Genomic DNA, 15,307 nt, shown 5'->3' with positions numbered 1-15,307 from the left:
GATGAGAAGCGGGTGTGGAAGAAGTTGAGAGACGGAAGAGAGAGTTATATGTAGAGAGGAAGAGAGAGGTGAAAAAATTAGTAAGAGAGAGTAAGATGAGAGTGGATGAGAAATTAAGAAGGAATTTGAGTGTAAAGTGGAGGGAATGTAAGAAAATGTTCTGGAAAGAGGTAAAGAGAGTTAGACTGGGTGGCAAAGAAGTTAGGGAGTGAAAAATAAGTATGTTAGATTACAAGTGGAGAAGGGAGAAAAGTGAGCAGATGGAGAGAACACTTTAAGGAATTATTGAACTTAAAGAATGAAAATAATTCGAGTATAAGTGGCTGGGGAATGGCTGGGAGATGGAGGGATGTGAGAAGAGAGGAAGAAATCAGTAGGATGGAAGTTGTGGAAGCAATGATGAAAGTCAAAATAGGGAAAGCCCCAGGAATTGATGGAGTGTGTGGTGAAATGCTGAAGCATGGGGGAGAGGTAGTAGTAGAATGGATGTGGAAGATGTGCTGATTGGCCTGAGAGGAAGGTAGAGTCCCGGAGGATTGGAAGTCAGGTATAATTATTCCCTTGTGCAAAGAAAAAGGGGAAAACAAGTGTATGGTAATCATAGGGGCATTTGTCTTCTTAGTGTAATAGGAAAAGTATGTGGTAGGATACTTATTGACAGAGTTAGGGAAATAAGAGAGGAATTAGTTGGAGAAGAACAGGGAGGTTTTAGGAAGGGAAGAGGTTGTGTAGATCAGATATTCATTCGTAGGTTTTTAGTGGAAAAGTTTCCATAGAAGGGAAAAAAATAGTTTGCAGCCTTCATGGATTTGGAGAAAGCATATGACAGGGTGGATAGACAAGGATTGTGGAAAGTATTAAGAATATATGGAGTAAATAGGAAGTTGTCTAATGCCGTGAAGAGTATGGATGAGGGTGCTAAGGCTGCAGTGCGTGTAGATAGTGAACTGGGTGAATTTTTCTATTTGAAGGTTGGATTGAAACAGGGATGTGTCATGTCTCCATGGTTGTTCAGTCTGTATATGGATGGGGTTATAAAAGAGATGCAAGGTAGGGTAGTAGATGTTGGAGCAGCCCTTATGAGAGAGGGCAGTGTTTGGAAACTCCCTGTATTGTTGTTTGCAGATGATACTCTGTTGTTAAGTGAAAACAAAGTGGAGCTGCAGGGCTTGGTGGATGAGTTTCGGAGAGTGTGTAAGAAACGGAATCTATAGGTACATGTGGGGAAGAGTAACGTTATGGTCTTCAAGAGAAATGAAGTCAGTGAATGTACAGCGAGGTTGGATGGTGAGGAAATGGAAAATGTGAGTGTGTTTAAGTACTTGGGTAGTGTGATGAGTAAGGACGGAAATTTGGAGGGTGAAGTGCTTGGAAGGGCACAACAAGGAAGAAAAGTTGCTGGTTCCTTTAAAGCAGTGATAAGAAACAGGGAAGAGAGCATGGAAGTGGAAAAGTTACTACTTGACAGTATTGTGATATCAACTCTAACGTAAGGTAGTGAAGCTTGGACCTTGTTGGAGGGACAGAAGTCAAGAGTGAGAGTTGTGAAAATGAGTTGTTTGAGAGGAGCATGTGGAGTCACATGGAGAGAGAGGCTGACAAATGAGGATGTGAAGGAGCATTGTGGTGTGGATGTGAGTGGAGGCATTGAGAGAAACACACTGAGGTGGTTTGGCCATGTGGAGAGGATGGAGAGCGAGAGACTGATGAGGAGAGTGTGCGTGAGTGAGGTGGAGGGGGCGAGAGGGATGGGGAGGCCAAGGATGAGATGGAGGGATGGAGTGGAGAAGTATATGAGAGAGGGGGGTGTGAGCTGGGAGCAGGGCAGTGAAATGGCGAGGGACAGGACGACGGGAAGGCGATTCGTTTGTGGCCACCCCTTATGGGATTAAGGCATCTGACAACAGATAGACAGATAGGTAGGTTCCTTATATTCATTTAAATTCTTATCATCAGCAGCATTTGATCTGTTTATACATCAAATTTTAGAGGAAAAGGAGACTCTGGTCATTAGTAGCCTCTCCAGTTTAGCATACGTAAATTGACATAAGGATTGTGGAGGCAGTATGCAGTCTTTCATAACTCCAGAGATTGTGTTTGTAGTTGTTGTTGTTGTTGTTGATGATGATGAGGGTGATCATCCCTGGTCAAGGCTGGCCTAACAGACATCTCAGCCAGATGTAAGCAACTGCCTGTATGGCATTGTTCCATGGATTCTCTACACTGTTGATGGTGTGTGTGCATCATAGTGTAGCATGTGTTGTTCAGGGCTCCGTAATGTGGATGTTGTTGTCTGTCCGTCTGTGTATCTATCTATCGCCAGACTCCTTAATCCTGTAAGGGGTGGCCACAAACAAATCGCCTCCATGTCACCCTGTCCCTCCCTCTCTCATATACCTCCCCACTCCATCCCTCCATCTCATCCTTGGCCTCCCCCTCCCTCTCACCCCCTCCACCTCACTCACATACACTCTCCTCATCAGTCTCTTACTCTCCATCCTCTCCACATGGCCAGACCACCTCAGTGTGTTTCTCCTAACACTTCCTGTCACATCCACATCCACACCACAACGCTTCTTCACTTTTTCATTTGTCAGTCTGTCTCTCCATGTGACTTCACATGCTCCTCTCAGATAACTCATCTCCACTTTTCTCATTCTTGACTTCCGACCCTCCAACAATGTCCAAGCTTCATTTCCATACGTTAGAGCTAGTATCACAATACAGTCATGTAGTAGCTTTTTCACTTCCATGCTCACTTCCCTGTTGTTGTGTGGGCCTTCCAAGCTCACTTCCCTGTTGTTGTGTGGGCCTGTTTTAGAGGGGCATATATTATCTGTGATTCCACCCAACCCAGATATAGATTAGTAACTGAGAAGGGCTGTGTACTGTCCTGATCTACATTTAGCTGGGTGAACTTGATCATCTCTGTACAGTACTGAAGTGGAAGAAGGGAGGAGACAGAGTTGTACGTGGTGGCTAAGTGAAGGGCTAGGAACAAAATATATTGGGGAAAGACTAAGGCACCAGAAGATAAAACTGAACAAGTTAAATAGTCTGGAAGGAAGACCTGAAATATTCAAAATGCCTAAGCATTATGTCAAGGAAGATTCAAGATACTGTATTCAATATGGCAAAGAATGTGACAAAAGAACATCACAAAGTGGTCACTGAGCAATGCGTCAAGCATGATGCAGGAATGCTGGCTGGTGCAACGGACTACTGTACTTAAGAAGAGCACGATAAGAGCACTATAGCAGTTTATTGAAAGAGACATCTGACTGGAAGAGGGTGGGCATTAGCAATCCTGCACAAGTGCAAGAGCCTTGTGCATATATTAAAGAGGAGGCAGTTAGAAATACAATTAACAAGATGAAGAAGGGTTAAGTGGTCGGAACCTCTGAAATTGTAGCTAAGATGCTCATTGCTGCTGGTAAAGTGTGAAAATGGTAGCTGTGCTCATAATTGCAGTTATATGTGAAACAACAGAACCAAAATACTGGCTGGAGAGTATGAATATAAATATATAAAATGAAAAGATCATACAATGAAGAGAGTTTATTAGAAAAAGTTAAAGTTACTGCACCATAAATGATAATAGAAGGGCTCTCCCTCTGTGCTAGGGGGTCCTTATACCGTATGTAGAATGTGTTGAATGTGTTTTGTGGTAGGTGGGGATGCTTACCATTCACTCACTCGATGTAGTGCTGCTTTGGGTGTCTGTCCTTTCCTCTCTTCCGTCCTTCGTCTCTTTCTTTTTTTCCTTCATTCCTTCCTCTTTCTTCTGCATATGGGTGACCCTACACTGAGTGACAAGCCAAATGGTTTCCTGTACACCAGGAAACCATTTACTGTGCTGGGTGGTAACCATATAAACAAATTTTGGCGCTTGGTTGTTTAGTGGGTAATTACGGCATTCCAGTCGGATTGAGCTGGTTAAGGTTTATATCCAAGGGGTGGTTGGGTTTTATTGCTCATGTAATGCCACTTAGGGATGAGTGAGGGTGGTCACTCTCATCTTAAATGTCAGGACCAACTTGCCTAGCCCTGGGATCCTATGCTCCTGGTGGGGCAACATAGGATTGGATGATGGTGATGATGATTTTTTCTGCTTTACCCACCATCCTCATAATTGCAGAAATTCTTTTCATCATAATGGGTTCCTTTAGCTTGATGTCACAGACTTGTAGTATATGATTTGACTCACATTTGTCACCAGTTATTACCAAGTGTAACTTTCACATCCTCGATGAAGATCCTGTTCTGCTAATAAGGTCAAAATATGCCCGACGTTCATTCCCACCTGAATAACTACATAGGTTTACCAACCTTAAAATGTGGTGACACACTAACTGGTGTTTAATTACAGTAGCCACGAAATATTTGTTTACCTTTTGTAGGAAGGATGTACAGTAGACCCTCACTGTAGCAACCCTCAGTAGAACAGATTTTGGATAGAATGAATGCCTCAGAGCCCACCAAACTTTTGTCGGCTATACAGTACTGAACAGTGGTCATTAAATGAAGTGCATCACACAGCCCTTCTGAACACCTCTGAGCCCACAGAACTGTTTTTCATCTGTACTGAAGAGTGATTGTTAAGTGGGGCGCAGTACACAGCCCATCTGAACTGCTTCCCAGCATGATTGCTGAATTGTAATACCAGATTATAGTAATGCTGTAGTAGTCATAAAGAAGTGCTATGACAAGAATATGAAATAAGCTGCCAAAGGGCAAAATTATGGGCCAGGTTAGTGTAAAATGGGCTTAGATTTCATTTTTAGTACTAGAATATGATATTGTACTCACTTATTTTCAAACATGTACTTGAATTCCTACCGGGGGGTGGGGGGGAGGACCCTCAGATTTAACGTACTTTGGGCTTTATCGAACCTGGCTTCCCCCCAAACAGTCCATTACAGCGGTCTACTGTAGAAAGTAACCATCTTTCCTGGAAGGTACTACTGTGGGAATGTTATGGTACCAGAAGCCCAGCAGCTTTCCTTTTGCAACATTTCTGTGCAGGGAACTGAACCATATTTATACAGCCAGTCCTGGTTAAGAGTACTTAATTCTGTAGAGCTGTACTTGTGAATGAATCTTGATTTTAGCTTTGTTTTGGTTTGCCCCATTTCCACTGTGAGCAGGGCAATAGGCAGGATGTAGTTGGGAAGACAGCAGATGTGTCTGGGTTGACTGATGAAGTGCTGAAAGCCTTGTTAGATATAGGATAGGGGTTAGTTATTGATTTGATAAAGATATGTGAATGTGTTGTCCCAGATGACTGACTGAAGAGTGTGATTGTAAATGTGTGCCCTGAAAAGAGAAAAATTATAGAGGCATAGAACTTTTGGACCAGATAAACAAGGCAGTGGTGAGAGTTCTATAAAGTATGATTACAGAAGGAGTTAATATTAATGAGATGCAGTTTGGGTTTATGCCAGGTAAAGGAACAACTGATGCCAGCTTGAGGAAGGTATATAAGAAAGAAAAGGGATCTGTACTTTGTTTTTGTTGATTTAGAGGTCTTTGACAGAGTCCTAAGGGAGGAGGTGAAGCTAGCAATGAGAAAGACTGGGATGGAGACATGGCTTGTTAGCATAGTTATGGCCATGTCTGTGGATGTCCACACCCAGGTGAGAGTGAATAGAGATTTGATTGATGAGTTTCCATGAATATTGGTGTGCATCAGGCGTCAGTCATGAACCATGTATTGTTTATCATGGTGCATGAAACCCCCTGATGTGACTTCAGAAGTGGACTTCCATGGGAGATGTTTTATGTTGATAATTTGGTGTTGATTGCAGAAAATGAAAGGGAGGTGGAGGAAAGATTTAGGAAGTGGAGAGATAGTATGGGACACAAGGACTTGAGAGTAAATGGAGATAAAACAAAAGTAATTGTATCTAGGGCTGGTGGTAGTACTGTCAGAGAAGAGGGAGAGTGGCCATGTGTAGTTTGCCACAGGGGTGTGGGAGGCAATTTCATCTTGTACAGTATTTGTGATAAGTGGGTGCATAAGAGATGTAATGGTATTAGAGGTAGATTGTTTGATAATGCTGATTTTGTGTGTGTGGTGTGTCAGGGAGAGCATGTGGACAGTGTCAGGCATGAAAGAACTGATCTTACTGGTGAGTCTCTTGAGTATGTGGAAGAGTTTTGTTACTTGGGAGATATTTTATATGCTGGAAGTGGGGCTAGGAGCTAGCTCTGTGGCTAGAGTGAGGCATGGTTGGCAGAAGTTCAGGGAGTTGTTATCTCTCCTGACATTGAGAGGGCTCTCCCTCCGTGCTAAGGGATCATTGTATGCAGCATGTGTTAGGAGTGCTGTGCTGTACAGTAGTGATACCTGGACCATAAAGGAAGAGAGTACAGTATTCATAGGCTCAAACGTACAGAAATGACTGATTAGGTGGATGTGTAGTACGTCCTTGTATGCAAGGTGTGAGGGGACTAAGTTTTTGATGGAAGAGTTGAGAGGAAGGATGAAACTGGGGTGTATTGGTGTTGTGATGAGGAGAGGTAGATTGAAATGGTTTGGGCATGTGGAAAGGATAGGGGATGACAGTTGGGTGTAGAAAGTGAGCAGTGTGACTGAAAAAGACCTGGGATGAGGTCATAGCGTATGACTTCAGGGATGAGGGACTGAATAGGGAGGCTGCCAGAGATTGAGCACCATGGAGAGCCACCAATAGGTGATCAGTGCTGACACATGCAAGCATATTGGAGCCTTTATAACTGAAATGAAAAGAACAAGTTTTGCAGCCTCTAACCCTATGATTAGAATGTTGAAAAGGGTATATCTGAGCAAATTTGAAGGTAGGAAGAGGTGTGGCATGCCTAGAAGAAAGTGGAAAGATATACTAAATGAGTGTGTGAGAAAGGTATAGGAGCTGATGAGGCTAGGGAACTGATAAGCAATTAAGCTTGCTGGATAAATTATGTGTGGAGAAGGGTATGATCAATGTTAGGCACCCCATTTTAACTTGACAGTCATTCGATTGGCTGTCAGATAGGTGAGTGTGAAGCTACATGTGGAATGTCTTTTTACCTATCAGGTGGAGCCAGGATTCCTGGGGCTTGATTGGGAAGTGAATAGGAATTTGGCTCATTCAGATGGACAAACTTTTGTTAATACATTGCTGTATCTCATTGTCAATTTTTTTTTACTCTCTGATCTCTGCCAATACCTCACCCCACATTTGGGTAAGGAAAGTGGTCTGGATGATGATGATGATGAAGATGACAATGATGAGAGGAGGAGGAGGATGTTGATGATGATGATGAGGAGGAGGAGGAGGAGGAGGAGGAGGATACAGTCTCCTCTGCACCACCAGCATCTGTTCTCGGAGGCAGGCTGGACTCATTAACCTTGAATGGTAGCTGGCCTTGGAGAAGGAAAACTGAATTCAAACAGGAGGTCCTAGTTATGGGTTGGCGAGAGTGTGAGCATACAGGCATTACAAAACTGTCCCACCGTACTTTATGGTGGCACACTGTTGATGGTGGAGCTGCATGGCATATGGTAGTTCAGTTATAGCCATGAATGGTGAAAATACTTACACAGATATTCATGACCAAGACCTAAAATAATGTAAACTAACATTGTGACAATATGTCAGACTTTTAATATAGATACTGTGAACTACAAAATACTTCAGTACTTAGATTTTTTTTTTTTTTTTCAACAGACACGATGAAATTGGAAAGCATTGTAAGGAGCTGCAAATGGGATGAGATAAGCCGAAGAGTGCGGTTATTGCGTGATTATCAGACCAGCAGTAGTGTCCCTTGGGTCCAGTGTCAGCAACCCTCTACTTGTCCTGCTTATACTGACACACACCCTTATCTTACACACCACCAGTTGCACCGTCACCACCACCATCCAGCAAGACCTAGAAATAAAAAGAAAAGAAAACTACATATATGTCCTGACAGTGAAGAAAACAAAGCAAAAAAGAATAGATGTAGCTCTCCTAGTGATGGAGTAGAAAACAGTAATAAATATACATCAGGAGAGTCTGTGTTTATTGAAAATGGTATTGAGGAAACTGTATCACCTACAGAGACAATTACAGCAAAACCAACCAGTGAAAAGTTACCCAGTGAAGTTCAAATACTTGATCCTTTGAGTTCAAGTTATGTGCAGGTGAAAGAAATTCAGATTTATGAAGACAGTGAAGCTAGTAACAATGAAGAAACAAGTTTTAGAGTGTCTTCAAGAATATCTGGTGTCTATAAATCAATTATAACTAAAGAATGGGTAAATAAGAATATAATGCACCATGTATGTGAAGCAATGACATCATGGACAGTGAACTGGAGGATGCCTCTGGTGGACATATATGTGAATATCACAGACTCTCATTTTATCTTGGGTAAATATTACCATATAGTTATGTAATTTCAGTACTCCGTATTAGCAGTCGTGTATTTTTGTGTAAAAGCATTGTAAGATCATCCTTTTAGGTATCAAGACAGTATAGTACAGTGAACTCTTAACCCATGGATTGTGCAATTACCTTTCTTTATCCCATCCCATGGTGCGCAAAAAATGAAGAAAAAAAAGTTTCTTTTTTAGTTTTTGTTCATTATAAACTTGAAGATAAACATCCAGGGCATCATCTGGTGAAAAAAAATCTCTCTCTCTCCGTCTTTGCGTAGGGCCATGCATAAGTTTACGTAGGGGAGTAGTTAAAAAAAAAAAAAAAAAAAAAAATGTTTATTATAAACATGAAGATAAACATCCAGGGCATCATCTGGTGAAAAGAAAAAATCTCTTTCTCTCTCCATCATTGCATAAGCGCCATGCGTATGTTTGCGTAGTGGTCGAGTAGTTAACGGTGATGCATGGCCAGCACAGCCTGAGCCGTGGTTCGCAACGCGACGCTACCCAGCCTGAGCTATGGCTCGCAGTCCACGAGTTAATTATCCGTCGTTGCAATATCTGGCGCTTCTGGCTGGGCTCTTGTGAAGCAGTATCTGGCAAAATATGCAATATCCAGCGCCAAAATGGGACATACCACCAGTTCTACGCAATATGCGGCATTGAAGTGTATCACCCAGCTCATAAATGGTAGCCAGCAAGTGCATTATTACCATACTGTATTGCTGTATTGTATAATTACTTTATTGTATTTTGTGCTTATTTTTCATCTTTTATTCATGGGAAGGTTTTTAGGATAGCGGGTTGAGACAGATAGTGATGCAGTATCCAGCTCGTCGCTGAATATTGGGCTGATGGAGGGTTCCATGCAATGCGCGGCGTTTTATGTTATTCTGCATAGGACTTGGCTGAACAATGTCGGATAATTGTGAGTTTACTGTATTTCCCATTTCTTCCTGCTCATTGGGGCATGATGAAGTCAGTAAACCAGGTACAGTATATATATATATATATATATATATATACCGTATATATATCTATATATATATCTACAGTATATATATCTATAGCTATATCTATCTATCTGTCTATCTATCTATCTATGTGTGTGTGTGTGTGTGTGATTGGTTCATGAGATATTACATCACTGAGATTGAGCTAGCCACTGGTGAAGACTTATCTTGTATTTATTACATTTATCACATGATTGTGAGAAATCACAATTCTGCCTCATCTGCACACACCAAAGTAACCAAACTGAGCATTCTTTAATCCCAATTGTTTTAATTACATATCACCTTTACATGTATATAGACATCGTGTATTTGTTCCTCATTCCATGCGTTTTCCTCTGAACATAAATATGTATAGGCATTTTCCTGATAATGAAGGGGTTCATTCATTTGGTGCTTCGGAGATCGAGGATATGCATATGCTGAAAATATACTAGACTCTCTCTCTTTCTCAAGTTCAAAGTGTACAACTCATGGATGAATGACTGGTCACATTTAATTTAAATGTCTGGACCACGTAGCTTAGCTGTGGGCCTGAACACACCTAATGGGACAATAAAAGATTGAATGGTGAGTGGATGAATGGATAGTTTTTTAAACAATTTTTTTAGGTCCTGCTCAACTCATTTCAGGTGTATCATTAACGGAGCGACCCCTGTCTCTGCGAGCCTATGCTGCACACTTGCCTCTGCGATCTACCATTGGTTACTTGGTGGCTTGGTTGGCTGCCATCACCCCAGGTGCTACTATCCTTGACCCCATGTGTGGCAGTGGCACCATCTTGCTGGAAGCAGCCACTAGTTTCAAGGTTATTGTTAGCTTTATGTTTATATACAAATGGTTCATCTAGAGTAATACACCCAATAGTGTGGGGATGGCTTTGTTTGGTGGTGTGGAGAGTGCAGACATTTTGGTTGCATATTTCATTTTGATTCATTTATAAAGGCTCCAACATGCTTGCATGCATTGGCCTTGGTCACCTAATGGAGGCTGTCCATACTGCTCAGTCTGTGGCAGCCTTCTCGTTGTCACTTATCCCTTAGGTTTCATTTTATGGCCTCGTCCCAAGTCTTCTTTAGTCTGCCTGTCACAACCGTGCTCTCGACATTCACACCTTTCACCATCCACATACAGTTGTCTTCTTCCATCCTCTCAACATGCCTGAACCACGTCAATCTACCCCTTCTCATCACAAGACTCATATATTTAACCCTGAAATAGTGGGCTACTTCCCAATTTTACATCCATGTGGGACAAATTATTTTGGAAAAGATAGTGTTATGAATTCAGGCAAAACAAGCATAAGTGGGTCAGAATAGCTGAAAAAACAAAGAATTTGATGTTAATCTCTTCAGATTGCATGCAGGCTGGGTGGTGGTGAGAGGTGAGTGAAGGGGTGGTGGCGCGTCAAGATCGCTCTCAGTGGTATACGACTGAGGGCAGGCAGGCACAGAGTTTTGTTTTCTGCTCTTATTTGTAACAGCACCCTAAAATATATTATTTTTACATTATGTACACTGTTCTGTGCCTTTGTAGTGCACTTTGAACACTACCTAATATATTATAACAAAATTTTTCTCATCATACATCTCTACAGCTGTAATGATACATATATAAATATTATGTACAACTGTATATTACAACTATTCACACTATTATGTCTTGAGAGTGTGGTATTCTCTAAAGCAATTGATACAGAGACCCCCACCACACTCAGAGCATCATGTAATCACATCTCTGCATTTACCTGGGCATCTCATTGAATTCTCGCACACAACACACCTCCTCTGTTCTTTACGGCCACTTGCATCAACTAGAAGTGACTCAATGTGGTGTCGTGAGGTATATTCACGTCCTAACAGGCACTGTTGCCATATCTCCCATTTGTTTCATGTAATAGACCCGTGGAATAGAAATGCATTCCGGAACGTCAGCCGCCCATTCCTTGGCAGACATGCAGGAATGTTGACCATCCTTTAGGTGTTAATCCCATCTTTCATCTCAACACCTCATTTTGCAATCCTAATCTCCCCAGGCCCCTCATTCAAGGATACACAACACATCCATCTAATCTTTATCAGTTCTGTATGTTTGAGCCTATGATTATCCTTTTCCATTACTGCCTAGCTCTCACTCCTGTACAGCATTATATTCGTAACACATGCTGCATACAAGGACTCCTTAGCACAGAGGGGGAGCCCTTTCATTGTCACGAGAAGCAGCAGCTCCCTGAACTTCCTCCAACCTCTTCTTACCCTAGCCACAGAGCTAGTTCCAGCCTTAGCTCCAGCACATAGCATGTCCCCCAAATAACAAAAGTCCTTCATGCACTCAAGGGACTCTGCAGTAGTATCAATCCTTGCATGCCTCTCAGTTTCTACATGCTCTCCCCAGCACACCACACACACACCAAATGAGCATTATTTTGTAGTCTACCTCTAATACCACTACATCTCTTATGCACCCACTTATCACAAACACTATACAATATAGAGTTACTTCCCATATCCATGTGGCAAACTGCACAAGCCCATAGTCCCGCTGCTTTGACAGTTATAAGGGTATCTTGTTTGTTAATGATTTTTTTACCTGCTTTAGTTTGAACATTTTAGTTTTTAAGGCTGTGTGTGTGTGGGAATTGGTAAGGACTTTATTATGGGTACATTTTTTTTTTTTTATTAACTACGTGGAATTTAATATTCTCAGCAAAGTTTCAAAATCTGTATAGGCATGTCTGAACTTATTTTTCTTGATATGACGTTTTGTTTCTCTATTCACTAATCATGCCACAGTGTGTTAGTGTGTGACTTTCACCGTTTTTGGTGTATAGTATTGTAATTCTTTGGATATCCCCAGATTAACATTGGGAAATTTAATTCTACAGACCTGCTAGTCTGAATGTATCACTGTTTGCCATTATTCTCCAGCTTATTTTTCATAACTGTTGCTCACTGTTGTTGCTGTTTTGTTGCCTGAGGTTGTACATGAATGACTAGGTCATAATTAGCCCCTTGAAACCAGGTGATGTTTTTAGTAACTGTTTCTTGCTACTGCCATGTGATTTCATACAGATGAGGAAGGATTCCTTGTAGTGAAGTTATTGTGGGCTTTATCTTAACACTCCATTTCAAAGTCACCTTTAACCTGTAGAAAATCTTCCTGAGATAACAAAACTTATATAAAAACCTTACCGGATGGAAGGGGATATATCAGGAATGTGTTTTGCTGTACTGACTCCCCACATTCGGCAGGTTGGTCAAGTGATAGCCAGTGACAATAGCACAGACCAGCTGAAGATTGCCAGGTGTAACTTACACTCCTTGAAGATTCCTGTTGTCCTTCTGCAGGCTGATGCAAGAGGTATTGTTGTAATTCCTTTAGTCTCCTAGCGTATTTATAATTTTATTCATACTAACTCCAGATGACTTTACTTAACTTAGGGGAGTCTTTTCAAACTGAAGGGGTTAGTTGTAGCGACCATTAACCTCTTTGCTGCAAATAAGCTCTCCCAAGCTGAATAGTGTCATCCAGTAGTAGCAAGAAGTACCATACTTCGTGGGGTATAAGACGCACTTTTTTGTCTCAAAATTACCTTCAAAAATCCCCATGCCTCCTGGAGGCCAGACTAAGACAGGTTAACTTGGCTTCATTTTGAAGAATCTGTTATACAGATGATCATCTCACTGCTTGGCGGTCACAAGTACTTGTGATACCAACTGTAACGTACGGAAGTGAAGCTTGGACATTGTTGGAAGGACACAAGTCAAGAGTGAGAGCAGTGGAAATGAGTTATTTAAGAGGAGCCTGTGGAGTCACGTGGAGAGACAGGCTGACGAATGAGGATATAAAGGAGCGTTGTGGTGTGGATGTGGATGTGGATGTGATAGGAAGCGTTATGAGGAACACACTGACGTGGTTTGGCCATGTGGAGAGGATGAAGGGTGAAAGACTGACGAAGAGAGTGTATGTGAGTGAGGTGGAGGGGGGAAGAGGGAGGGGAAGGCCGAGGATGAGATGGAGGGATGGGGTGGAGAGGTATATGAGAGAGGGGGGTGTGAGTTGGGAGCAGGACAGTGAAACGGTGAGGGACAGGGAGACTTGGAGGCGATTTGTTTGTGGCCACCCCAAACGGGATTGAGGCGTCTGGCAATAGATAGATAGATAGATAGATCAACTGGTGGTCAACATTGTTGTAATTTCTGAACCTGATGACCTTTTTATATGAAGGGGATTTCGGGACATCAAAACTAAGAGTGATCAGAGCATGATCAGAGATGAGGGGGTCAAATGAGTCAACTTCCACTTCTGATACGCGCCTGCAACCAACAGGGGACAAGATCAAGTCAAGGACATGTCCTGAGACATGAGTTGGATTACTCACATGATTGAAAAAATTGTTCTGGGTGATCAACTCAAGGAATTCTGAAGAAAATGGTTTTGACTCTGGACTGTCAACCCAATAATTGAAATCACCACAAACAAGAAGTCCTCAAGGTTTAAGAGAAAACCCTTCAAGAAACTGTCCAAACTCCTCCATAAAACCTCGATCTCTGCCCGGATGACCTGGTCGATAGACAATTGCAATTCTAATGGTATTCTGATGGAAATTTATTAATACTTCCATAAATTCAAATGAAGATGGGGTCAGGTCTGAGTCATTGAGAGAAACGTTTGCAAGTGCTGCCGAGTAGATGAGTGCTATGCCTCCTTCCGGATAGTCAGCAGCAAGCCTGGGAATACTAATAATAGAATGTGTCTTAGGCAAAGCATTACGAATAATATCGATATCAGACTCATACAACCAGGTTTCAGTCAAGCACAAAATATCAAGCTCATGCTGATTTAGGGTTTCATTAATATAGTCTATCTTATTACGGATAGAACGAATATTTAAAAGACCCATCCTTAACAGGTTCAAGAGGGACGTAGTCAGTTTTTTTAATGGTCTAAATTGGTGTTTTCAATCAATCTATTCCTATGAGAAATCATAATTGCACATTCTCTACTTGATGCAAAATGGGCAACCGACTGTGACTTTGAGTTAGCATCTTGATGTCTTAAAGAGGAGCAGTTGATGCATTTCGGAGAATTTCTGTTACTACAGTCCTTAGATTTATGGGCTCCAGCACAAAAGACGCATTTAGGTTGATCACTTTTCCTAGAACATCTCTCAAATGTATGACCACATACTTCTCTCTCCCCTTTTCCTTTGTATAAAGGATCAATTATATCTGATTTCCAGTCCTCTGGAACCCTTCCCTCTTCCCAATTCTGGATACTTGCCTTAATCTTAATCAACTCTTTGCTAATTTCCTTTAAACCATGTACAGCTTGAGTTTCCAGGTTATCCATTCACTCCTCGATCCTGTCCTGCCTTAGTGATGGCGTACTCATGTGAGATACCATTTTTCCTACAACCACATTACACTTGGAACAATACCAGTGAATAGAGCTAGCATTATTGTTCTTCAAAAACATATACAATGACTCACTGATATCCTCACACTTGATGTGGTGCCACATTTCACAAGGATCACATCCCAAAGCAAAATCATTCTTAAGAACTTGAACTTTATAAGCTGGACAGATATCATTATTTTGTTTACCTTCTTGTCCCTCCTGACTTCTGATCGGTGGTTTCCCTTTCCCACCATCTCTCATAGTTCCACTCATAATGATAACAATAACTTTAAACTGGTGAGAAATGAGCTTTACCACAGAGCACCTTCATGCACGTCTGCCCCTGACCACAGCGCCACTTGGTTTTATTCACTTCAGGAAACATCGTGCACTGAATGGGTTAGTGTGGGCTGAATCAGTTGCCCCTAGTTTGAAAACTTTTGCTAATCGTTTGTACTCAATAAAAACGTTTGCATTAGCAACAGAAAGAGAATAATTTTGGTAGACT

At 41.7% G+C, this 15,307-nt stretch overlaps 1 protein-coding gene across 1 annotated transcript in view; it reads left to right on the top strand.

The window, feature by feature from the left end:
* The window catches only part of LOC145398802 (uncharacterized), a 54,601-nt gene that overhangs the window by 10,421 nt on the left and 28,873 nt on the right, over window positions 1–15,307 (top strand). The window contains exons 4-6 of the mRNA XM_080271610.1: window positions 7,692–8,378; window positions 10,032–10,207; window positions 12,651–12,759. Of these exons, the coding sequence (XP_080127736.1) occupies window positions 7,692–8,378; window positions 10,032–10,207; window positions 12,651–12,759 (972 nt within the window). The remainder of the gene's footprint in view (window positions 1–7,691; window positions 8,379–10,031; window positions 10,208–12,650; window positions 12,760–15,307) is intronic.

This window comes from Coenobita brevimanus, chromosome 46, assembly GCF_032717465.1.
Source record: "Coenobita brevimanus isolate Jiangsu-jjx chromosome 46, ASM3271746v2, whole genome shotgun sequence".
NCBI lineage: Eukaryota > Metazoa > Arthropoda > Malacostraca > Decapoda > Coenobitidae > Coenobita > Coenobita brevimanus.
The sequence above is the reverse complement of the archived record's forward strand: the minus strand, read 5'-3'. Positions and strand labels throughout refer to the sequence as shown.